The sequence below is a fragment of the Lagopus muta genome, chromosome 27 (assembly GCF_023343835.1).
Source record: "Lagopus muta isolate bLagMut1 chromosome 27, bLagMut1 primary, whole genome shotgun sequence".
NCBI classification, from domain to species: domain Eukaryota; kingdom Metazoa; phylum Chordata; class Aves; order Galliformes; family Phasianidae; genus Lagopus; species Lagopus muta.
In genome coordinates this window covers 1,368,059-1,385,415 of record NC_064459.1, presented here as the reverse complement: position 1 = coordinate 1,385,415, position 17,357 = coordinate 1,368,059, and the positions used below count along the sequence as shown (strand labels likewise).

General features: G+C 58.6%; 2 protein-coding genes across 5 annotated transcripts; one reads left to right on the top strand and one right to left on the bottom strand.

Annotated features, from left to right (window-relative positions):
- The first annotated feature begins 469 nt into the window (after positions 1–469).
- MXD1 (MAX dimerization protein 1) lies at positions 470–8,486 on the top strand. 2 transcript variants are annotated; one of them, XM_048928196.1, is made up of 6 exons: positions 470–626; positions 705–807; positions 3,338–3,367; positions 4,217–4,331; positions 5,293–5,452; positions 5,531–8,486. In XM_048928196.1, the coding sequence occupies exons 1-6, from the start codon at positions 536–538 to the stop codon at positions 5,716–5,718; spliced, it is 687 nt and encodes a 228-aa protein (XP_048784153.1). In that variant the 5' UTR covers positions 470–535; the 3' UTR covers positions 5,719–8,486. The 2 variants fall into 2 exon arrangements, with proteins under 2 accessions (XP_048784153.1, XP_048784152.1); XM_048928195.1 differs by having other exon boundaries at positions 470–807.
- On the bottom strand, positions 8,341–16,312 carry C27H2orf42 (chromosome 27 C2orf42 homolog). Of its 3 annotated transcripts, none has more exons than XM_048928192.1 (9): positions 16,220–16,312; positions 13,866–14,695; positions 12,742–12,846; positions 12,581–12,664; positions 12,119–12,223; positions 10,979–11,086; positions 10,169–10,269; positions 9,933–10,098; positions 8,341–9,269 (listed from the first exon to the last, which is right to left on the bottom strand). In XM_048928192.1, the coding sequence occupies exons 2-9, from the start codon at positions 14,689–14,691 to the stop codon at positions 9,055–9,057; spliced, it is 1,710 nt and encodes a 569-aa protein (XP_048784149.1). In that variant the 5' UTR covers positions 14,692–14,695; positions 16,220–16,312; the 3' UTR covers positions 8,341–9,054. The 3 variants fall into 3 exon arrangements, with proteins under 3 accessions (XP_048784149.1, XP_048784150.1, XP_048784151.1); XM_048928193.1 differs by having other exon boundaries at positions 9,933–10,095; XM_048928194.1 differs by having other exon boundaries at positions 9,933–10,062.
- Between the last annotated feature and the right edge of the window lie 1,045 nt (positions 16,313–17,357).

The window sequence follows — 17,357 nt, the reverse complement described above, 5'->3', positions numbered from 1 at the left end:
TTGGGGGGGGTCTCAAGGAGGTTCCTGCACCTGTGCTTGGGGGTCCCAGCTCGGGAAGGCTCGTAGCTTTTTAAGGGAGATCTGCCCGTAGGGAAGAGCGCCGGGAGGCTGCAGCTCCTTACGGGGTCTCCAGCCCTGCGGGGGTCCCTAAACCTGGCGGGGTCGGGGGGTCCCCGCCCGCTCCCCATCAGCCCCACGTTGACACCCGGCGCCGGAGCCACGCCCCATCGTCCGCTCCTCGCCCTCCCATTGGCTGCAGGAGGCAGGAAGTGAGTCAGCCCCGTGGGCGGAGCCTTCCGGCTCACCCAATCACAGCGAGTCCACCCAGAGGGCCCGTCTGATCGTCGACGGCGGGTGGGGGCGGGGCTTTCCTCGGGGCCGAACCAATCGCGGAAGGGCGTGTCTGCCAACTGTCCAATCGCGAAAACCGATGGGGGGGCGGCACCCAATGAGAGGCGACGGTGGGCGGGGCTGACGGAGCGGCCGGGCGAGGCGCTCACCCCGGAGCGGCCCGGCCCGGCCCCGCAGCGCGGCGATGGCGGCGGTCGGTGACGACGGGTCCGGAGTCGGGTCCAGCATCGGGCTGCTCCTGGAGGCGGCCGAATACCTGGAGCGGCGGGAACGAGGTACCGGCATCCCGCTGTGCCCCTTTTGGGACCTCCCTGTTCCTCCCGGCGCTGCCCGTTCCCGTTGTGTCCCCACAGAAGCCGAACACGGCTACGCCTCGCTGCTGCCCGGAGCTGGACGAGCCCGCAGGGAGAGCCCGAGGCGCCGCGGGAAGGGCCGGAGGAACGGCGGGGGCGGCAGGTACCGGGAGGGAGGACCCATAGGATCCCATAGGGACCCTTAGGAACCCATAGGAACCCCATAGGGACCCATAGGAACCCATAGGGACCCATAGGGATGCATCGGGATCCATAGGTACCCTTAGGAACCCATAGGAACCTCATAGGGACCCATAGGAACCCCATAGGGACCCATAGGAACCCCATAGAAACTCGTATGGATTCATCGGGACCCATAGGTACCCGTAGGAACCTGTAGGAACCCATAGGAACTCCATAGGAACCCATAGGAACCCCATAGGAACTCATAGGGATGCATCAGGACTTATAGAAACCCATAGGGACACATAGGAACCCACAGGGACACGTAGGAACCCACAGGGACTCATAAGAACTCATAGGGACCCACAGGGACCTGTAGGAACCCGTAGGGACCCTGCTGTCAGCCGGGAGTCAGCAGCTGTCATGGGGCACTGGGCTGATCTGGGGATGTGGAGGGCTCTGCTTGCGTCCAGAGTTTGGGATCTGTTGGGGCTTGTTGGAATCTCACTGCTATGGGGGGCTGGGAGGGCTGGGGGCTTTTGGGGGCCTGTGGGAGCTCTGGGGACAGTGCAGTCAGCTGGGGGTCAGCAGCTGTCATAGGGTGCCAGGTGGGGTGGGGGATGTGGAGGGCTCTGTTGTCACTGGGTCTGTTGCAGGGGGTCTGGCTGCACTGGGGGCACTGGGGATGCTGCTGGAACCTGGTGGTCAGGGCCTAACAGAAGGCTCCAGGCTGATTTGAGGGTGTGGGGGGACCTGCTTGCACCCAGAGACCATGATTTATTGGGATCCTGCGGTCATAGTGGGGCTGGGGGGACTGGGGAACATAGGGGGGACCTTTAGGGGCTCTGGGGACACCGCTGTCAGCCAGTGGTCAGCAGCTGTCATGGGGCACCAGGCTGATCTGGGGATGTGGAGGACACTGCCTGCATCCAGAGATTGGGGTCTGCTGGGGCTTGTTGGAATCTCACTGCCATGGGGGGGGTTGGGAGGGCTGGGGGGGGGACTTTGGGGTCACCGCTGTCAGCTGAGGGTCAGGAGCTGTCATGGGGTGCCAGGTGGGGTGGGGGATGTGGAGGGCCCTGCTGTCACCGAGGTCTATTGGGATCCCTATTGCTGGGGGTCTGGCAGCACTGGGGGCACTGGGGATGCTGGTAGCACCCGTCAATTCAACAGAAGGCTCCAGGCTGATCTGGGCGCATGGGGGGACACCCAGAGATCGGGGTCAGGGTCTGTTGGTGTCCCTGTCCTGGGGGTCTGGCAGCTCTGGGGATGATTGGCACCTGTCCCTGAACCTGGAGACGCTGCTGTCATTGGATGCTCAGCATCTATTGGGATTCCAAGTCACAGAGCACACAGTGGGGTTTGGGGCTGTGGTGGGGACCCTTGGGGACATGGGAGGTGCTGCTGTCACCTGGTGATCGCAGGTGGGGCGGGGGGGGGGACTGGAGGAGACACAGCTGGCTTTGAGGGATCGTAGTTTGCTGGGCTGCCCCATTGTGGGGTGTCTGGTAGAACTGTGGGCCGTGGGGCACCCATGAGGGCACTGCTGTCGCCACCAGCACCCCACAGAGCTGCGCGGTGGCTCTGCACCCCCTGCCACCCCTCCACACCCCGGGCAGGGGGTGGGCACCCTGGGGACGTCCTCTGTTGGGGACTGAAGGTGCCATCAGACGACGTGGCAGAGCAGGATGCCGATTTGGGGCTTTGTTTTGGGGATGTTCCCTTGGCGTGGTGCACGGCGCTCGGGTTCCGTTTGAGGGCTCTCAAAGTGGCGGATGAGATTAAGATCCTTTGTTTGGGGAGGAGCGCTCTTGCCCTGAAATGTCACTCGTGGCAAATCGCTGCCACTCCTCCCAGCTCCTTCCTGCTGTTTGCTCAGGGAGGAGCAGCTCTGCCATCTCAGGGGCATGGCACTGCGTCCTGCTCCGGCGTGGGGGACGGGTGACCTTCGCCAGCTGTGACAGCAGGATGTCCCCATCCTGACCGCAGTCAGTGAGCGCTCCGAGGTCCCTTTCTGGGAAGACGTGGGCCTTCATTCCTCACTAAGCGTTGCTCACAATGGGAGCAGCAGGACTTGTGCTTCAGAGCTGCTCACGTACCTCGGAGACGCAGCGGAGCTGTGCGTGGGGTTGGCGTTAGGATGAGGAGAGCTTCCCCTTCCTGCGCGGTGCTGCTGAGTGGTGGTTGGGCCCCTTTGCTTCCTCCTCTCCCTTACAACCACTCATCCAGGGTGTTTGTCTGTGTGTTGGGTGCCACTGCCTGTGCTGTTGGCGTTGCTTTGTGCTCCCCTGTGCTGCTGCTCCCCTTTCCAGCAGCGAGCCCCTTCCCATCCAGACCACCTCAGTTGGGTTTCCAGTCCCTGGCGCTGCCATCTCGCTGGGTCCCTCTCCCTGCCCGCCTCTCTGCCACCACATTTGTCATCCTGGGTGCGGTGACCCCTCTGCAGGGACCCCTGCTGTCCGCCACCCTCCTGGAGACAAGCATTTCACAAAGTGCTCTTTCTATTTCAGGTCAACGCACAATGAGATGGAAAAGAACAGGTGAGAATGGGCTGGGATGCACGTGGAATCTCTTTTCCGTTGCGCATCAGGGCTGCCCCACACCTATTCCAGGAGTGCTGCTTGGTGTGTGTGTGCTGCAGCTCTGTGTGCTCAGCCCACCTGGGGCAGGCAGCTGGAATTGTCCTGTGGTTGTTTCACACTCCAGGGGCAGGTTTAAATCGCACGTCTCCCCCCGGTGAGCTGCTGGGGTGCATCTGAGTGGTTCCTCGTTCCCCTGTGTGGGCACTGAGCTGGGTGTGAGCAGCTGTCCCTCTCTGGGGACACCACCTTTGTGGTAGCTTCTCATCCCCAGTGCGTGCAGCTGGGCTGGCTGCTCACCTCCCACGTGTGGACGGATGTCTTGCATGTCGGCGCAGCCCCAGCTGATGGAAAACAACGTCTGTGAGGGCTCAGCTTTGGTTGGGTTTGACCCCAGCAGCACGAGCGCGTGTTTTGTTGGCGCTGTCACGCAGGAGGCACTCAGTGCAGGCAAATGCCTGTTTATTTGCGTGCGGAACGAGATAGGCAGGTCGTTGCAACATCCCCATCTGCCTCGAGTGTGTCAGTGGGGTACGGCACAGGCGGTGTTGCAATGGGAACAGAACCGGAATATTGGGGCTGGGGAGCTGAGCACGGGGCGTCCTGCGCTGCCATCCGTGCAGGTGGGAGCGTGGAGCGCTGCCAGTTGTTGGATTCTGACCCAACAGAAGCTCGAGGGGCGCGCTGGCTTTGCAGCCCCGTGCCGGATGTAGCAGGAGCAGTTTTATTTTGCTGTCCCTCCACGGACGCGGAGGCGAAGATGCCGTGTGATGTTGGGGTTTGCTGAGAGCTCCGATGGTTTTCTTCCAGGCGTGCCCACCTGCGGCTGTGTCTGGAGAAGCTGAAGGTGCTGGTGCCGCTCGGCCCCGAATCCAGCAAGCACACGACGCTGAGTTTACTCATGAAAGCCAAATTGCACATCAAGGTGAGTCTGGTGGCGCCAAAAGTCCCTGGAGAGCAGAGGGCTTGGAGAAAGCTGCTTGTGCAGAGCATCCCCAAAGCCCTCAGCATTGCTCCTGCTTGATGGGCACCGTGTGGCCTCCTGGTGCGTCGGCTGCTTTACGGTTTGCTCTTTACACCGTGACACTCACCAAGCACATTTGGTTTTATGAAGCAGCAGAGAACCATGGGCAGCACGGCGGGACACCAGTGCCTTATCAAAGCCTGGAAATAGGAAAAAGAAATAGAAAAAAGCACTGCACAGGAACTGTTCAGAGGAGGGAGCGTTGTTGGCGTGCCAGCTGTCTGCCATGGCGTTGCATCAGCAGCAGTCTGGCTCTGAAAGGGACTGGGAGACTTGGGCAGCCTGATTTAGTGGGCGGTGGGCAGCCCATGGCATGGGTTGGGGCTAGAGGGGCTTGGAGGGCCCTTCCAACCAGCCGTGGTGTGAGGCCATGACTCTGATCTTTAAGGTCCCTTCCAGCCCAACCATTCTATGGTTCCATGGTTCTGTGACCTTTGAGGTCCCTTCCAACCCAGCCATTCTATGGTTCCATGGTTCTGTGACCTTTGAGGTCCCTTCCAACCCAGCCATTCTATGGTTCCATGGTTCTGTGATCTTTAAGGACCCTTACAACCCAATCCTGGTGTGATTCCATGATTCAAGAACACTTCCAACTCAACCATTTTATAATTTTATGGTTCTGTGACCTTTAAGAACCCTTCCAACCCAAGCATTCTATAATTCTGTGACCTTTAGGAATCCCTCAAACCCCAACCATGCCGTGATTCCACAATTCTCTGATCTTTAAGGTCCCTTCCACCCCAACCATGCCGTGATTCCACAATTCTCTGATCTTTAAGGTCCCTTCCACCCCAACCATGCCGTGATTCCACGATTCTGTGACCTTTGAAGTCTCTTCCAACCCGTTTCCCCCCCTCTGCAGAAGCTCGAGGACTACGACAGGAAAGCCCTCCACCAGATCGAGCAGCTGCAGCGCGAGCAGCGGCACCTGAAGAGGCAGCTGGAGAAGTTGGGCAGTGAGAGGATCCGCACCGACAGCGTCGGCTCGGCCGTGTCCTCGGAGCGCTCCGACTCAGACAGAGGTGAGACCTGCACGCCTGTGCACAGTGTTTGGAGGCCCCGCTGAGCTCCTGGTGATGCTGTTTGCTTTCTGCTTGCAGAAGAGATCGACGTGGACGTGGAGAGCACCGACTCTCTGCCCGCAGACCTCGACTGGAGCAGCAGCAGCCCCAGCGACTCGGATGAGCGCGGCAGCCTGCAGAGCGTGTGCAGCGACGAGGGCTACGCCAGCTCGGGCGTGCGGAGGGCCAAGGTGCAGAGCGCTCACAAGCTGTGCCCCGCTCTCTAAGGATCAGACCCCGCAGCTCTTCCACCCGCCACTCTTTCCTGGTTGGTAGTGAACCAGACCGTCCCGCCGTTCCCTTGTGCCGCTGACACGAAGTTTGCTTTGCCCCAGTCCCACGCAGGGCTGTGGGTGCTGAGCTTCTCCCTGGCAGCCCATCGTGCCCACTCGCTTCTCGCCCCGTCGGGAAGCTCATCTCAGCGAAACCAAACATTCCAGCCCCATTTTGGTGCGCCCAGGAATATCGCAGCGGTAACAGCAGTGCTGGGTGAGCTCAGCTGTCCTTTGCCTTGCTGTTACCGCTCGCTATTCCGGATCTTTGTAGTGTTTGCCCACTAACAATCAGCACCAGGGCCCAAATATGCATTGTGAGGATGAGACCCAGCCTTGTTGGTAGCTTGGAGCAGGCAGAAAGCAGAGGGAGGTCTGCAACGGAGCGTCAGTCGGTGGCCTTCCCTCCACCGACTCTAAAAATTCAGGGTAGCAATGGACCCCTCCTGCAAAGCAAAAGGCTCTGCTCCTCCCGGCAGCCTCGGGATGGACATCTCCAGCTCTGGAAGTTCCTGGAATGCCTCAAAACCAAATGGTGCTGTCCTCGCGCTGTGCCCTCCCGCGTTACGGCCGCGTGTCTTAGGACGGCCTTGGCGCTTCTTGTCTGGGACAATTTCTTTTCTACCTCGGAGAGATGAACAAAGATTATCTCCATCCCTTTAGCACAAAACAAACGAGATGCCTCATTGTTTTCTAGAAGCGCTGCTTGGTCCCATCGCCTCCATCGCGCGCGATTTAGCAATAAGTGGCGGCGCTCCGAGCGGCGCCGCTGTGTGAATGAAGCACTTGCCCGGCCCTCGGGTTGCGTTTGGGAGCTTCTCCATGCTGAGGATTTGGGTTTCCACCAGAGAAAGCCACAACCAGATGCCAAAAGAAAAGGCCAACCCTTTACCCCTGGTCCCAAGGCTGTGGTTTCCGGCTGTGTCGACGCATCGAAGCCGAGAAGCCGAGTCGATCCTGTGCACGAAGAGCGTGGGGTCTGCAAACAGTATTTCTTCATTTCCTTCGATGTGAACGGAGTTACGACTTCGTGCTTTAGGAGATGCTCTGGGATCGTTGTAAGCAGAGCCCTCTGATGGAGATGCTGAGGTTTCTTTGAGGGGTTTTCCTGCTCTGTCGCTTGTGCTCGACGTTGGTGATGGGGATGGAACATCCGTGTGGGGCTCAGAAGCCATTCTGACTCTTCAAGACTTTGGAGGTATTTAATGCTAGGTTGAATGGTTGGGCAACCTTATCTACGGTGTGATTGAGCATGGGCAGCCCTGGCTTGGGATTTAATGGTCCTTGAGGTCCCTTTGAACCCAAGCCGTGCTGTGATTCTAAGAAAACTCATGGAAACCCAGCTGAAGAAAACAAAAAACACAGAAACCCACCCCAAGAAAGCAAAAATCCATGGAAACCACCTCAGGAAGACAAACACCCATGGAAACCCATCCCAAGGAGACAAAAAGTGAAGGAAACCACCCCCAAAGACAAAAACCCATGGAAGCCCCCAGGAGCCCGCCCCAAGAAGGACAAAAACCCATGGGCAAAGCTGAATATCTGCACGTGGAGCTGCGCTGCTCTGACCCGCGGTGGCTCCAGCCTCTCCAGCCCCTTTCCTGTGAGCACTGCCAAAATCCTGATTCCGACCCCGGCGCTCCACTGCACTCCAAGGGGAAACAGGAGGAAACGGGCGCTTCGTTCTCCACTTCGTTCTACCCAGTGTTAAGGTTTAGACTCTCACTGTTGTTTATTTTCGTGCCTTTTTGGGTTGACCGCGTTCTTTTGGTGAAACGCCGCGCGTTGGTTTTCGGTTGTGGTTTTTTTTGTTGGCATTTTGGTTTTCTCCCCCTTTTCGTCCCAGTTTGAAGCAGTAACTCCTCTGACCTTTGCACTGTTTGGATGTGCTCCTCTCCAACGCACCAGCATCGAAAAAAAAACCCCAAACCACAAAACCCAACAAACTCAAACCTTTGGCAAACGATGCTGTCGGATGGGCACACGAAGGTCGAACCTAAAACCACGGGCTTTTCCCCCAAAACTCCAGGTGAGAGCTTGGGGCCGCCAGCCTTTCCTCGAATTCACGGATCCACCAGCATTACGCAGAGATAAGCTGCAGCAATGAGATTTTTTTTGGTAGATTGTTGGAAAAAAGGGGGGAAGCGAGGAGCACCCCCTGCGTTTACACAGACGTGCGAATCCGAACCGCGCTGCTTGGGGATGGAGAAGCCCCCAGCCCTGGGCGCCGGACCCCATCCCACCCCCAGGCCTCAATGTGGGGCAGAACAAAGCCAGCAGCAGAGGCTTCTCCATCCCCACCTCAGGAGCCTTTCCCACCTCAGTGGCTTTTGATGCATTTTCATTGCCCTTCCCGTTTGTTTTATTCCTTTCCCCCCTTTTTCCTTCCCATTTTCCCCCAAGACTCCTCGGCTTTTTAGCATCACTTTTGAGTTGTGGCATCTTCTGAGCGATAGACACGGAGTGAAAGGGGAGCAGCAGATGGGAGGATGCAAGATTTCCTTTCCAGGCGTTCAATTCCCGTTGTACATAGCACGTCACTACGAATCCTGTGTCAAGACCATAAAATGGTGCTTCTTTTTGTTTTGGTTTTTTTTTCTTACAAGTTTTAGCACACGCGTTTGGTTTGTTTTTTTAGAGTACGTGTTTTAGGCAGAGCTGGCCGTGTGTGTGTCTCCTTCTGTATTGTTGGATTGTTAGAAAATAAATTATTTCAGTACGAATGGCCGTGTGCTGCTGTCGGGAGGAGGGCTGGGATGCGGCCGGGCGCCGCTGCTGGGGGTGCAGCGCTTGCAGCCCCTGCCTGCAGGAATTGGGGTCCTGGGCTGCTCTCTCCCCCCCCCCCCAAGTCCAGGTGCATCAACCTGAGGGAGGGAACGAGGCCGGCCGTGCCCTCCTCCATCCGTGGGGAAGATGCAGCTGGGTTCTGCTGCAGGATGCCAGCAAGGAGAGGCTGAAGTTCAGGTAAATGCTGGCAGTTGTCCCCCAGAGGCAGCAGGACCCCCAGCCCTGCTCTCTGCTCCCCCCAGGTCCTTGCTCTGTGCTGGTTTCCCCCTCCCCTAGCTCTGGGCTGAAGCTGGGGCTTCCCTGGCTGCGAGTGTGCACTGCAGCAGGGGTGCAGCCCCCTCGCCCTTCCCAGCTTGCTTTCCTGGGTGCAGAGAGGAGCAGCGTGCACCTGGTGAGCAGCACTTTTTATTTTTTCCAGGTGCGGCAGCAGCTTTGTGCTTGGTTTCTTTCTCTCTTTCTGGCTGACGTGGCCGTGCTGGCAGTTCTGGAGTGCAGCCCTGGAGCTCAGGGGAAGGTGATGGTGGTGAGTGGAGCGAGTTCCAGGGTGGGCTCCAGTGCTGGTGGCTGTTGGGTGGAGAAGGAGGTGGGGGGCTGACGGCCACCCTGGTGCCCGTACTCAAACTTGATGCGCAGCTCTCCGATGTGGGAGTGAGGTAGGATGTTGGGGATCCACTCAATGATGAACGGCGTGGGCTCCTTCTGGGTGGGAGAGGTGTTTCCTACAGGGGAGGGGGGGAGAAGAGGGTGAGTGGGGGGCCCTGGGCTTTACCTCGGTGGTGGGGGGGATGTTCTTGGGGCTGCTGGTGCAGGGGTTGTGTTTTTGGGGCATGTAGGTGTGTGTAACGGGCACCTGGAGTTGTGAAGGTGAACCTGGGGACTGGGAAAACGTTGTTCTGCAGCTGCTTTTTGTGAGAGGGGTGGAGATGGTGACAGAAATCGTCTCAGAGATGGTGGGGGGGTGGGTTCCATCCGTGCCTGTGTAGTTGAGTGGTGGAGGGGGAAGATCACCTACTGGGGGGCACTGCTCTGGGTGCAGGTCTGGGGCAGAGCCCCTTATGGGAACAGCTCCCCCTGTGTGAGGGTGTGAGGGGGAGACCCCCAGCTATGGTAGGACCCCTTGGTGTGGGGCTGTGAAAGGGAGAACCCCTCCTGGAGAGGGTGTCTGTCTGCTGGGTGGGGTCTGGAAGCGTTCCTTTAGTGCTTGGGGGGCTCCGTGGTGGTGGAGCTGCTTGGTGGAGCCCCACTCCCCAGGCAGGGAGGTGCACATCCAGCCCGTATCTTCCTCCAACATTTGTGCAGACATCTCAAGGGCTGCCCTGGCAGCGCAGGGGGAGGAATCAACCCCCAGATGGGCTGAGAGGAGAATTCCCTCCCTCGCTTACCCACTTTGAGGAAGGTCTTGAGCTCCAGCGGGCGGATGGCCGGCTGCTTCTCCAGGCGCCCGTACGCCTCAGCGATGCTCTCCACCTCCACCTTGGGGCACCTGAAGAGCTCATAGGTGCCGTCCCGGTTCTGGATGAAGCTTCGTGTGATTTCCAGAGGCAGCTGCTGGGAAGCAGCGGGGTGAAGGGCTCGGTAACGGTAGGCAGAGCAGGGTGGGGTTGTGATTCCCCCTTACCTCGGGCGTATCGAAGATCTGCTTGACCTGCAGGATGTTGGTGATGTGCCACGTGTATTTGGAGAAGGTCCCCAGGGGAAGGGCGTCTTTGCGGACAAACGCTGTGGGGAAGGAAAGCACAGTTAAAGGTGGGGGGGAGGAGCGAGGCTGGTGATGCAACTTGCTCTTCCTCACTTCTTTTTCCTTCTGGGCTGCAGGGAGGGTGCTTGGCCTTGGCTGGGAGGTGAGCCTTCAGTCTGCTGCTTTGCGCTGTGCTCTGGACTCTCCTCCTGCTCTCGGTTAAGAGCACAGTGAGGAGGTAAAGCTGGCTTGGCACTCGGGGGGCTGCTCAGAGTCTGCGGGCTCTTTATGCTCAGCTGGGGGCCCAGTGGTGCTCCTGAAGTCGGAACTTCAGGTAATTGTGCTGAGAGCTCTGCGTGGCTGCTCAAGCACTGTCTTACATCAGTGTGAAGTGTAAAGCAGCGGAGAGAAACACTTCAGATCAAGTGCTCTGCAATCCGTGTGGCTCAAAAGCAGCAGCAGAACTGAGCAGAAGCTGCAGGGAAGGCGCTGTTTGCTCTCAGTCTCTGCTGCCTTCATTCTTCCAGCCAGTCAAACTGTTACACAGCTGCTGCCACTGGCCGAGTGCTGAGCCTGCAGCCAGGCTGCACTGAGGCTGGAGCTGTTATGGCCCCCCTGGGAGCACAGGCTGTGGCTCCTGCTTAGCGGAGCCTTCTGCCCCTAAGGCTGCTAGAAACAAGGGGGGTGTCAGCTTCCTGCTGGCTTTTCCTTGCCTCAGGTGGGATGCAGAGTGCTTGCAATGTTTCCTACCTGTCGTGGAGTTGGGCAACCTCTTCTTTGTACTCCCACTGGATATCCTCTGCTGCAGTGCATCAAAGAAAGCCTGTGGGATGTGGAACACCAGCGGCTCGGGCTTGCCTGCATGGTCACAGAGAGGGCAGGGCTCAGGGCAAGAGAGGCACTGCTGCTTGCAGGCAAATAAAAGGTTGGAAAGAAGTGCGTGTTCAGGTGGAGACCAGCATCTGGCTGGAACAGCAGTGCTGGAGTTCCACTGCCAGTGATGTGTTTTACATTTACTTTCTTGTGTTGTGGGCTTGGCCCAGCTGTGGGCAATGCTGGGCACAGCCTGGTGCCGTCAGGTTCATTCCCTCCACCTCCGGGCATCACCTCCCCAGGCTGAGCAGCCCTGGCTCTCTCTGCCAGCTGCTGCCATCCCTTCTCCCCCCTCGGGGGGCTCTGTTTTGTCTGGAGGAGCACCGCAGGGCAGCAGAAATGGGTTTCTTTCAGTGGGGGAGCAGCTCACTGGGGGCCAAGGGCATCACTGAACTCCTTTGCCTGACACCTCAGACATCTGCCAGGGAGCAGAGCGTGTCCTCACTGACAAACTGACGTTGCTCTGACAGGGTTTGGAAAGAGACCCCCGAAATGTGTTTGTCCTCTTCAGGAGGGCCCAGCTGGATCCGTGTGCAGGCCGGGCGTGAGCAGCTTGCGGCAGCTGGGAGCCTTATGCAGCACAGCCCCACGATGAGGATTTTCACAGCTCTGCTGTGCTCAGGGGATGCAGAAACAGCCATCAGCCATAGCTGTGCAGAGCTCTGCCCTGAGGGCACGTGGGGGACAGCAGCACCTCCAGACTGGTGAGGGAGCATTTCTCAGATGCCACCTGAGGCACCTCACCTCACCTCACCTCACCTCACGTCACCTCTTCTGCCTGGCTCTGGGCGGGTTCTTGGAGAATAAATAACCTCTAAGGGAGTTTCTCCCTTCCCTCAGCAATAAACACCGGGCTTTTGTGAAGCTAACGCTGCGATTGGGGAACAAAGCAAAGGCAACGGGTAAAAACAACATTCGCTCTGAGCTGAGCAAAGCAGGTGCCTCCCTTTGGGCGAAGTTATTTCACAGTCAGGAGCTGGAAGGAGGCTCCCACCACGCTCCCAAAGCCCAGCTTACCCTCAAACTGGTAATGCATGGTCTGATGGATGCGCTCAGTGACGCTGGCCAGCCAGTCTTGGAAGGACAGGGTAACTTGTGACTCGTCCAGAAGTTGGTTACAACCTGTGAGGTGAAGGAGAGAGACGTCAGCTCCAGCCGTCTGGATTTGGGTTTTTCACCCAAAGGATTTTGCAGTGCCATACTGACCCTTGTGTCCAGCACATGCCTGTGAATGCTCACAGATAACAGTTAGGACACACATGCCAAGGAGAATCCCTTGAGGAGGACGCTGCCATGGCAGTTTGCGTCTCCTTTCCCTGCAGCACAGAGCCAGGTGGGCAGCCAGAGCCCCAAAGTTCTTTCTCGACAAGTATTCATCCCTAAAAAACCCAACTTTGCCCCATTTCCACCTGGGATGGATAGCTCTGGACATCAGCACCACCAGCACCAAAAAACACAGAGCGTGGAGCCGAGCCCTACCTTGCCTTTTCAGCGAGGCAGCAACCGTGGGCTTCTTCAGGCTGCTTCTCCTTAGGCCGGCCGTGTCCTGAGCCAGGAGAGGCCCTGGGGAAAGGAGGGCAGGTTGGGGCACACGCTGTGCTGATGCCTCAGCGCCCATCCCTGCCCAGCGCGCCACTCACCGGCCGTTAGCTCCTTTTTCCTCTTCTTGGCCTTGGCAGCCTCTCCAGCCTGCAGGGTGGACTCAGGGCCGCACAGCAGCGGAGGGACGGCGATCCCCTTCACACCTAAGGAGGGACATTAAAAGCACCTCTGCCTCACCTCGCCAAGCGCTGCCCTGCTGGGGGGACTCACATCCAGCCCACGGCTCCACAACCGACCCTGAATGGGGCTGGCAGGACTGATCCACGCAGACAGAGGCGCCGGGGAAGAAAAACAGGAGCCTCGAGCCAAATATTTGGGGTTTGGCTTGTTTTCAGCTTCACCTGACAGGCAGGGAGCGCTCCCCAAAGCAGTGAGCAGCAAAGAGTGCTGCACGTGGAGTTCCCACATCCTGAGCTGCTGCCTGCAAAAACCGCACAGAAAACCAGAACCAAAACCAGGGGAAAAGCCCAGAGGGGAAAAGCGAGGCTGCAGAGTCAGGGCAGCTCTCCTGGGGGTGGAAAGGATCATCGCTGGGGGCTCCTGGGCACTAACTGTGTTCTGCTCCCTGCTCAGGTCCAGCTGGGCACCGTGTGTTGTCCCCAGGGGGATTGAAGGGAACAGTGCTGCACCCTAAGCACTACTGAGCCTAGCAGAACTGAGATGGGGAGCGGTTTTAATTAGCTCGGGTTAATTCACCTAGAGCAGCCTGTGTTAGGGAGCATTCCAAATGCTTTCAGGTGCCTCATAGGCCCAGCTGGGTGCAGCCTTCGGGCCGCAGAGCTCACAAACCCGGTGACTTCTGCCCCGTGTGGATTTCACAACACCTTCAGCTTCGCTGCTCTTGCCCAAAAGGAAGAAGACACCCAGTTCCCATCCCACAACAGGAAGCTCCACTTGCTACAAGCGTCGACTGCAGCAAAGCAAAGGGGAGCCGTCCCCCAGGGCAGCCCCCTGCTCTGCTCTCACAACTGCATCTCACAGCCTGCGAGTGCTTCCTGGTGGGAGGGGGAATGAAATGAAGCCCCAGCTGACAAAGCGCCCATGGGGAGCCGATGTGAGGGCTGCCCTCAGGCTGCGGAGTGAGCAGGAGCAATAGGGTGGCCTGCTCCCCTTGGCTCCCCGTTTATTCCCCTCTCAAAATCCCCGAATCAGCCTCAGATACCGCTTGAGTCGTGGGTGAGGAAGTCGGCAAACTCCTGGGCCAGGCTCTCGTCGCTGGCAAAGGCACAGATGCAGGCGAAGAAGTGAATGCACCTCTGTGCTGCTGCCTCCTCCTTGGCCGAGGCGGCCTTGCCAGGCTTCAGGGTCTGGCAGGAGCAAAAGAACCTGTGCTCCGCCAGCGTCTTCGTGCTCATCTTCTGGGCGAAGGAGGCGTGCAGGTAGCCCAGGCTGTGCTTTTGGCTGGCCTTACACTTCACCACCAGGACGCTTTTGGTGATCCTCTGCACCAGTGGCCCCGTGGGCTCCGTGGCCAGCTGCCAAATAGTCTGTTTCGTTTCGGGAGAGGCCTGCATGGAGTTGAGCACCGAGCTTTTCAGGGTCAGCGGGGTGGCCTCGGTTTGACAGTTCAAGGCCAGTTTGACGTGCTGGCATTGATTCTCCACCACACCCTGCGTGGCCGCCTTCAGGCAAGCCGGGACGTAGCAGCGGCCGGAGCTGAGCTGTGTGATGATGGTCCCATCCACCGTCTGGATGGCCGTTTCTGAAACACCCAGCTCCACAAAGCAGCGATAATCCGGGCCCCGGTCCCGCTGACGCACCGAGTAGAGCTGCAGGTCGGAGCCGGTGATGATCTTAACAGCATCGACCCCGGGCTGCTTGCGTGAGCCGTAGCGGAAGACGGTGCCGCAGTTCTTGTTCTTGCAGCTCAGCCCACGGGTGCCATTATAAGTGCCGCAGCGGGGACATTTCCTGATGCCTCTCAGCGTGGCCTTGCCCAGGTCGGAAAGGAAGGAGGGCACTTTGGTTCTCACCGATGGGGGCTCCATCTTCCTGGAAAGGCAGAGATGGGGGAGAAGCATCAGGATGGGGGAAGCACAGCTTGGTTGTGGTGACACCTACAGGTCCCCCGTGCAGCAGGTTTGGAGGTCTCGCAGCTCCTGAGCTGAGAGGAACAGAAGGGGGAAGGTGGCTGATTGCCACAACCGCAGCAAGTCAGCACTTCCCCGCCCTGCACGTATGCAGGCTGCACGGGATGCTTGGGCTAAAAGTGACGCAAAGCTTTTGGGTGCCTGCACAAATGTGTGAGATGGATGCATCGCCCCACATCCCCACTGCCTGCCTTGCTGCCAAGCTTCTTGGTGATCACAGAGCCAATAGAATGGAATAGGTTGAAAAGGACCGCCATGATCATCCAGTTCCACCCCCCTGCTGTGTGCAGGTCACCAACCAGCAGCCCAGGCTGCCCAGAGCCACATCCAGCCTCGCCTTGAATGTCTGCAGGGATGGGGGATCCACAGCCTCCTTGGGCAACAGTACAAGACAGGGAGCTGCTGGAGGGGGTCCAGAGGAGCCGCAGAGATGAGCAGGGGCTGCAGCACCTCCACCATGAAGACAGGCTGAGGGAGCTGGGCTTGTTCAGCATGGAGAAAAGAAGGCTGCGGGGTGACCTCAGTGCAGCCTGCAGTGCCTGAAGGGAGCCTGCAGGCAGGAGGGGAGTCAGCTCTGTGCAAGGGGAGATGGCAGCAGGACGAGGGGAAACGAATGGAGGGAGGGCAGCTGGAGGTTGGATGTCAGGGGAAGCTGTGTGCTGTGAGAGCGGGGAGGGGCTGAACAGCTGCCAGAGAGGCTGTGATGCCCCGTCCATCCCTGCAGGTGTTGGAGGCCAGGTTGGATGGGGCCCTGGGCAGCCTGGGCTGCTGTTGGATGTGGAGGTTGGTGGCCCTGCATGCGGCAGGGGGTTGGAGCTCCGCGATCCTCGAGGTCCCTTCCAGCCCTGGCCGTTCTGTCACGCTGTGATTTTGTAACATGTTCCAATGCGTCACCACCCTCTGTGTGAAAAAACACCTCCTCACATCCAACCTAAACCCGCCCTGTCTCACTTTAAAACCACTCCTCCTCGCCCCGAGGGGCTCCTGACAGAACAGCGCCATAGGAGCCGGGGGAACCACGGTGCTCACGGAACCGCAGAGCTCCATTGTTCCATTGGCCCCGATGTCTGACAGCCCCGCGCCCCCCCTCCCCTCCCTGACGCAGCTCCGGACGGTTCGGCTGCCGCACGCAGCTTTGATGCGGTGTGACCAAGGGGAGGAGGCGCTGCCGACGGCCGCCCCGCCGTGCGAAGCAGCCCAGAAGCAAAGCGTTCCCGCTCCCCTCCTCGCGCCCCGGCCCGCTCCCCTCAGCCCATCGCCGCGTGACGTCACCGCAGCGGCGTCGCCGTGACGTCGCCCCCCGCCGCCAGGGGCCGCCCCGCCGGCCCTTTCCCTCCGTCCCCCCGCCCCTCTGACGTCACTTCCTGTCCCGCGGGCGCGGGTCCCGCTCCGTTCCCCCTCCCCCTCCCCCTCCCTTCCTTTTTACCTGGGCGGCGGCGCGCGCCCCCCGCTCCAGCCCGGGCCCGGCCGCGAGGCCTCTCAGCGCCCCACCTCCGCCATGGCGCCCGCCCGCCCGCCGCCGCGCTCCCATTGGGCCGCCGCGATCACGTGGGTGCGCCGCAGGGGGCGCTGGGAGATGGAGTCCACGGCGGCGCCATCGCGCACGCGCAGTTCCACCCCGTTTGAGCACCCCGTTCTAGTTAAACCCACTTCCGACCTTTCCGCCCCAAAATGCAGCGCCCACCCCCACGCCTGAGTTCAGCCCGGAACCATCAGGTAAAGAAACGAGAGCACACAGAACTTCGGTTTGATTTCTTTTTTTTTGTTGTTGTTTTCTCCTTTTTTTTGTTTTGTTTTGCATTTTTTTTGAAGGCTGCTCATAGAGGTAGCACAGAAAGATCGCTTTTGGCCTCTGAACATCGAGAAATTCTTTTCCCAGCTGCTCCCCCAGCCTGGAACCTCCACGTTCATCGCACGGCTCCACAGAGGGGTTTTCTGTTTGCTTTCTTTTTGTTGTTTGTTTTGTTTTGTTGTTTTTAAACAGTTTCTTAAAAACAAAGTGAGGATGACTTTGTATTCAAAGACTACCAAGGTGTATATTTGATATCCACATGCAAAAAAAAATAATATATATATGCATAAATCAAGAACTCGGCGTCCTACCTTTAAATAAAGGAAACGTACAAAGTCGGCTATGTTTGTGCAAAATATTAATTTGCTAAAATATTTTACATAATCAGTACATGTAAATGTAGAAATCGATTTAAAAAGGAAAAAGAAACAAAAAAAAAACCCCATCAACAACCAACAAAGCGAGGAGCTGGTTGGTAGAATTCGTCACATTTTCAGCGAGTTGTAACGGGGTTTCCCTGCAGCAGCAGAGATGGGGATCCTCTGCCATCGGCGAGGTGGAGGCACCCCTTCACACCCCGCAACGTCGGGTCTGTGGGCACCGATGGGGGGATGGAGGTCGTAAGGCAAAGGCTGAGCAAATGAACGGGTAGAAAACGATGTAAACTAAGAAGCCAGGCTCTGCAAGAGCCGCTCGGATGGGAGGGGAGGGATGGACGCTCTGTACAAGAGGCTCTGTGAGAAGAGGGCTGTGCAGAAGCTGAGGGCAGAGA